Source organism: Aphis gossypii, unplaced genomic scaffold (genome assembly GCF_020184175.1).
Source record: "Aphis gossypii isolate Hap1 unplaced genomic scaffold, ASM2018417v2 Contig01015, whole genome shotgun sequence".
NCBI classification, from domain to species: Eukaryota; Metazoa; Arthropoda; class Insecta; order Hemiptera; family Aphididae; genus Aphis; species Aphis gossypii.
In genome coordinates, this window is record NW_026083411.1 from 15,939 (window position 1) to 22,541 (window position 6,603).

At 26.3% G+C, this 6,603-nt stretch overlaps 1 protein-coding gene across 1 annotated transcript; it reads right to left on the reverse strand.

Annotated features, from left to right (window-relative positions):
- Window positions 1–359: 359 nt before the first annotated feature.
- Window positions 360–4,378, reverse strand: LOC126548866 (uncharacterized). Its single transcript, XM_050210596.1, has 3 exons — window positions 4,046–4,378; window positions 1,031–1,827; window positions 360–566 (listed from the first exon to the last, which is right to left on the reverse strand). Exons 2-3 carry the CDS (start codon window positions 1,684–1,686, stop codon window positions 491–493), a joined length of 732 nt encoding a protein of 243 aa, XP_050066553.1. The 5' UTR covers window positions 1,687–1,827; window positions 4,046–4,378; the 3' UTR covers window positions 360–490.
- Between the last annotated feature and the right edge of the window lie 2,225 nt (window positions 4,379–6,603).

A 6,603-nucleotide genomic window follows, 5' to 3' on the forward strand; every position in this document is an offset into this window, starting at 1 on the left:
AAACTTTAGAAAAAAAACTCTTTTTTACTTTGAAAACATCAAGTTAATCGGAGTATTGCAATCTTAGTTATATGCCTAGTATATTTATTACGGTTTTATTTTATTATATAATATTCTGTCTAAAAAATTTAATTATTTTACAATATTATACATTTTATAGTATATTAAAATATATTAATATATTTCATAATTGATAGCACTAAGTATATATGTATTAAAAAGATTCATAAGTAAAAAAAAAAATCATGAATAATATTATGTCATATGTATTGTTGGTATATATGTTGAACTCCATAAATTAGTTTACCATTTACTATTAAAAAAGCATAAATTAATAAAAATAATTAAAAGACAAAATGTAAGAAAAGCCAAAAAATATATTTTTATTGTTTTGTTAGTTTCAGACAAATGATACTATTATTCTACCGCCGTTGTTGATTATAGGCCTATAGTACATTGGCCAAAATAAACTGGATGGGTTGAATAAGTGTTATTGTTTGCCGTTAACTGTTGAATCACTTGAAGGATGGACAAAGTCTGGTATCAATTCATTAGCATAATTATACCTATTAAAAAAAATATATATATATGATATAATTACTAATTATGATTAATTATATGAAATAGATACATTTTAAAAGTATAATAATAGGGTTTAATTAAACTAAGTACTATGTTATAGAAATTAATAACAAAGAAGATAGCACTAGTTAACATATTTCAATTATAGTATTTTAAAGTTAAGTCTTAAATGAAATAAATCAGTTGTAATGTATTAATAATCAACAATCAAAACATCAACAGAGCGGATAATATATATCATTAATATATTAGAAGTAGCTAAAATAAATAAAATAACTGCTGTAATCAGTAATCAATTTTTTTAAGAATGTGTTCTAACTTCTAATTATAGTGGAAATCATGCTTTAAGTTAAATTGTTTAAAACTAAGTTTACCAAGACCATATTGGCAGCTAATATATAACAAGACAAACATTTATTTAATAACTTCTATGATAATTAATAATTACCTAACTATGGCCAAATCATAGTGACCAAGCAGGTGAAAAACAAGTCCAAGTTTCCAATGACCTTCAGCATTTTTAGGGTTTAAACACAATGCAGTAGTTAAAGCATTTCTTGCATTTTCTGGATCAGATTTTTTCAAATAAAGATCTCCCAATATCATGCAAATATTGAATGCATCTTTGTGTTTATTTTGCTGTTGATATATTCGAAGAAGATTCCTGTATAAATCCACACTTTCTGCATTCAATTGGATACATTTTTTGAAACATTTTTCTGCTTCATGTAAATTTTTCAGATTGTGATAATACATAAAAGCCAGATCTACATTTATTTGTAAATGATCGGGGTCTAATTTTAAACATTTTTTAAGGGTTTCAACCGACATTAACATGTCACCTTGATAACAATATGCACTTGCTAAAAACTTTAAAACAGTGATATTGTTTGGAACTAATTTACTAGCTTTTTCCAATGCCTCAACTGATTTTTGGTAGTCATTTATTAAGAAATAAACTTGACCCAAATTATACAAAGTAACTTCCCTATTCGGATTTAATTCTAATGCTTTATGATAACAAAAAATAGCTTCTTCATATCTTTTACACGAAAAACATAAATCTCCTATTTCACTAAAATCTTCATAACGTTGATTAGCCATCACCTTAACACTTATTATCTGTTGAGCTTTTTTGTTATGTTTTGAGATGGTGACGTGTCCATTTTTCAAACACGTGTGAAATTTTTAAATGAAAACAACAAATGATTCACATAAGCTTATGACCAGAATTTTGATAATGAACTGCAAATAAACAAAATATATAATTTAATATATTACAGTGAATATGATATATACACATATAACTTTATATTATGATTTACACTTACAAACAATAAATAATTTAGAAAATATAGGAGGACAATAAATACAAACTATTTAACAATTTACATTAAGGATAATCTAAAAAAATTATCCAAGTTACATTCTTTGACAATCAGGTGCGGAAAGGACCTGCAAATTACCCAGTTGAACTCGGTGAGCCGCATTAAGTTTGGGCCGACTAAGTAATATATGGTTGAAAACATTTGAATACCCCAAACTCTGTTTTTCTGAATAGCACAAAAATGTATATTAATGTGAATCAATAACTTTATATTATTGAAAAATTGGCCGCTAATATTATTAGTTGCCGGTCAAAATTCTAAAACTCGGTGAGACAATACGATACCTTGTTTAGGTTAGGTTAATAGTAAAATGGCCAAAGAAATTTTCCTAATAAATTTCATTGTGTTTAATAATTGTTTATATAATTTAAAAAACACTTAAATGAACGCTATACATTTTATTTTTTAATGTTTGTATTTTTTTTCATTTAAATTTTTATATTCGATTTTTAAGCTCTTAGCTTGCAGAGAAAAGATTGAAAGGTGATTGTTGAACAGAAAGTACAGTTGCCATTAGTTAATAATAAATGAATAAAAATGAATAATTTAAATTATTAGGTAAGTATTTACACAACTATTAAGAGAGGTGATAGATAGGGATAATAGGTGTTTAATGTTAAAAAGCAATGTTCAACAAGTGAATATAATAAGTGATAAAATTCAAAGAGATGTTTAGTATAGGTTAATCGTAATTTATAATACAACACTAAAATAAAAGCTTACAAAAGTATGTATATTTACTTATCAAACATAAAAAACATATAGATAAGAATATTATTGAGCGAATCATGTAGGCTATTGTTGATATTTACTTTTGGAAGAGAGTTATAAGCATTTTAAAGTTTTAATGTTTTACATAGATTTAACTCATTTCAAAATGAAAATATAAATGTGTTTTCTTAGACAAAATTGTTACCTTTAGATTTTATAATAGGTAAATCGGCTCTAACTCTACTAAACGCAAATTTTTTATATTGTATGTTTATAAAACAAAAACAACATGTATGAATATGATATCCACTTAAAAAATAAATTCAACATCAATAAGCATTGATAAAAATAGGATTCTAACCTATGTATACACTGTACACCTAGTCAAGATATCTATACAGAACATCTATTAAGTTACATACACTAAATACCAATCACTAGTTTATGAGTAATATATAGCACTTGTATAATAGTAATCTTTACAGTTTTTAATACTTCAGTTTTCAATTTTAAAGGTTACATTTAGTAAAAACTATCATAATCTAACTTAACGATGATCACTAGATAGTGAACATTTAACAGTGCAATCAGAATAGTGTTAAATACTTTCTAGTTAAATTTATAGATTTGTGGAGTAAATTGGGTGGTACTCATGCTGTAATTGCACTACCACATTTGAAATAGAAATATATATTGCAAGTTTACATTATTGCAGCATTAGAAAATCATAAAATATTGTAAACCTATAATTTCTATTTTCTAAAGTACACATTTGCTTACAAATTACAAGTATGTATACAATTTCACTTTTTTACAAGTGTTGTTTTGTATCTATATCATAAATCCTATTTCAAGAGTTCATTTTGGCTCACATTTTTTGACGATAATTTCAATTACCTATCTATTAATAATTGATGAGTTTGATGCAACATCTTTTAAGAGGATGTTACTCGGTTTAAAATAAAAAATAATTTGTAATTTTTTTTTTTTGTACTGTATGAATATTATTTTTATTAGCAGCAATAAACCTTACAGTGGGTAGATATAACATTTTTTCTTATTTCTGCTTTGCCTATCACAAAGGTATTTAATAATAGGTACATTTTTAACTGCCAAAATAATTGAATACTTATTTAATAAATTAACCTAGTATATATATTTATTTATTGGGCGAGTGGGGATTTTCAAATGAAGTCAGTATTAATGGGTTAGAAATTATAATATTTCTCTGCACCGCCAGAAATTGGGGTCGATTTAAGTCAGTGTTTGTAAAGTTTGTAACAAATATCTAATAGGTAGGTATTAATAATAATAATATAAAACTAGGTAATTAATATGATAACAATACTAACGTTCATACTTACAAAAGATTTATCTGTTTGAAGTATATTGATAGTAGTATACAGCAGACAAGAACACAATAACGTACAACACAAGCCGCAGGAAACACACACTCAACTACTAGAGAAGTAGAGAGCGTACAATGTAAGAGATTCTCTATAATCTCTAGTACAGTATATAGCTAACTATATGACAGCCGGCGAGTCCAGTTTGTTAAAAGTATTAAGTATTTAGTCCCAGTGAAGTAAACAAAATTTTATAACTACACTAAAACTAAATTAAACACGGAAAATTCATCAGTAACGAAACGATAAACAAGTGTCTAAACGAAACTGCGTAGTGTGACAGTGTGTATCGCGCCGACAACCGACAACACGCGGACAACGCCGTTTGATTATACAAACAACCAATGGAATAACGCCATTGGCCCGTACAGTATCAGCCGGGTGTCCCGCTCATAAAAATAATTTAAAATGATTCGAAAGTCAATAAGCGTTATCAACTATTAAATACAAAATTCGGTATACATTTTATTTGTTATATAATATATTATATTTAATAAAATATGTATAATATATATATGATTTAATACAATACAGGCATAAACAACATTAAAAGTCATATTCAATTATATTAGGTACAGTATAGAATTATACTATTTTTTTTTTTTTGTTTAGAACATAAGATAACATTCACATAAAATTCGTACAACGTTTTCTTACTATTGCAATATTATAAAGAGCAACATCTGATAGACGCTGCCAAAATTTGAATGCGGGAGTGCCGAGACTTATTGATTGATAGAATTCGCCGCCGCCGCAGCTATTCCTTTAAGGCTGTTGAATGCGAACCATTTTTAAGCGGTCATATTTTGGCAATATGCGATATCCTTCGTGAGTTAAGTGTAACTAAGTGTGTTGTGACTGATTATTAGTGTGCGTGAGTTCCCCGAATGCTGTATGTAATTAAAGATAGACTACGGGCTAAGATTCTTGGAAATCAGTAAATTGTAGGTACATACGCGCAGTCTCGTGTCACTCAATTTTGCAATAAAAAAAAAAATTTTACATGAAAATCCCAAAAACCGAAGGAAAAATTCACCCAGTACCATAAGGTATAAGTCCGATTTTAATTTTAAAAACTTATTTGAGTTCCTTATTCTCTTTTTTAGGTTTTGTAGGAAATGGATTTTTGAATTTTTGTGTTGTTTATTGCATGTGAAAATGTAAATGATTGTTGTGAAGTATAGCCGTATAGGTGAAATAAATTAACGGTAATAATATTTTAAAATGTACTTTTATTGTTTAATCTAATTCTGACAAATTATTCCATAATTGTCGTTGATTATAGGCCTAAAGTACATTGTACTCAGTGCGTCCCGATAAATAGATACTAACACCACTTACAGATAGACCCAGCAACTACCGCAGTTACAACTACAGCCGTTTTCCCGAAAATACTGTCAAATGTGTAGTAATGATTTCATGCAAGTTTTGATTTGAAAATAAAAAAACAGTCAAAATTGAATCGACAATAAGACACTGCACTAGACAGCTTTTAAATTAACAACACTACCAAGGAATATATATATATTGTCAGCCATTAAATAAACTGAAAAACTGTAAGTAAACATAAATTAATCATATTCTGTTTTAAGTAGTAAAAAGAAACAGCTGGGTAAATCCAAAACAGCACAAACAGAAGTAAAGCACAAATCACGGAAATAACCCATAAAGCAGAGCCCATCAACAAGAACACAATCCAAACAGGGACACCGAATACAGAGAAAAAAACAGCAACAAGGAGAAAAGGAAAATATTATTTCAATTTCATTCTACATATAAAATTAGATAAAACCAATTTATAGTAAAATTATAAGATACATAAAATGTCCCAATAAAAATTTGGAAAAAATTAAAAACGAAAAGTTTCAACTTAAACATTTAAAAAAAAAACCATAACAAAAAGCTCTAAATGTACTGTTAGTATAATAATATAATATTATGACTTATATTATGACTTACTGAAAAAACATATTTTTAAATATTTATAAGTGTGTAAATATGCATAAGGCATTTTAAAATAGCTAATAAAAAACTCAATTTTCGTTTAAAATATTTAAAAGTATAACTATAACGATAAGCTCTAAATGTACTGTAAATATAATATGACTTGTTGATTAAAATGCTTAAAAGAAATTTTAAAATAAAATAAATACTTATTTTAAATTATTAATTATCTATATGTGTGTAAATATAAAGCAGTCATTGTTAGTTTACTAATCAAAAATGCAAGTTTCATTTTAAACATTTCAAATTAAAACCATTAAAGAGAGCTCTAAATGTACTGTAAATATAATAAGACTTATGGAATAAAGTATATATAACGAAATCTAAAAAAAAATAAAACATAATTTTAAATAGTTATATATGTGTAAATATGAAGCAGTCATTCGACATTTACTAATAAAAAATTCAAATTTTATTTTAAACATTTCAAATTAAAACCAATACAGAAAGCTCTAAATGTACTGTAAAGATAATATGACTTTTTAAATAAAATGCTTATAAGAAATTTTAGA

Bases quoted from the DNA above. Each gene is read 5' to 3' on its own strand.
- LOC126548866 (XM_050210596.1), bottom strand. From the start codon at position 1,686: ATGGCTAATCAACGTTATGAAGATTTTAGTGAAATAGGAGATTTATGT. The intron at 567-1,030 runs GTAATTATTAAT...TTTTTTTAATAG, and splicing joins TATGATTTGGCCATAGTTAG to GTATAATTATGCTAATGAAT.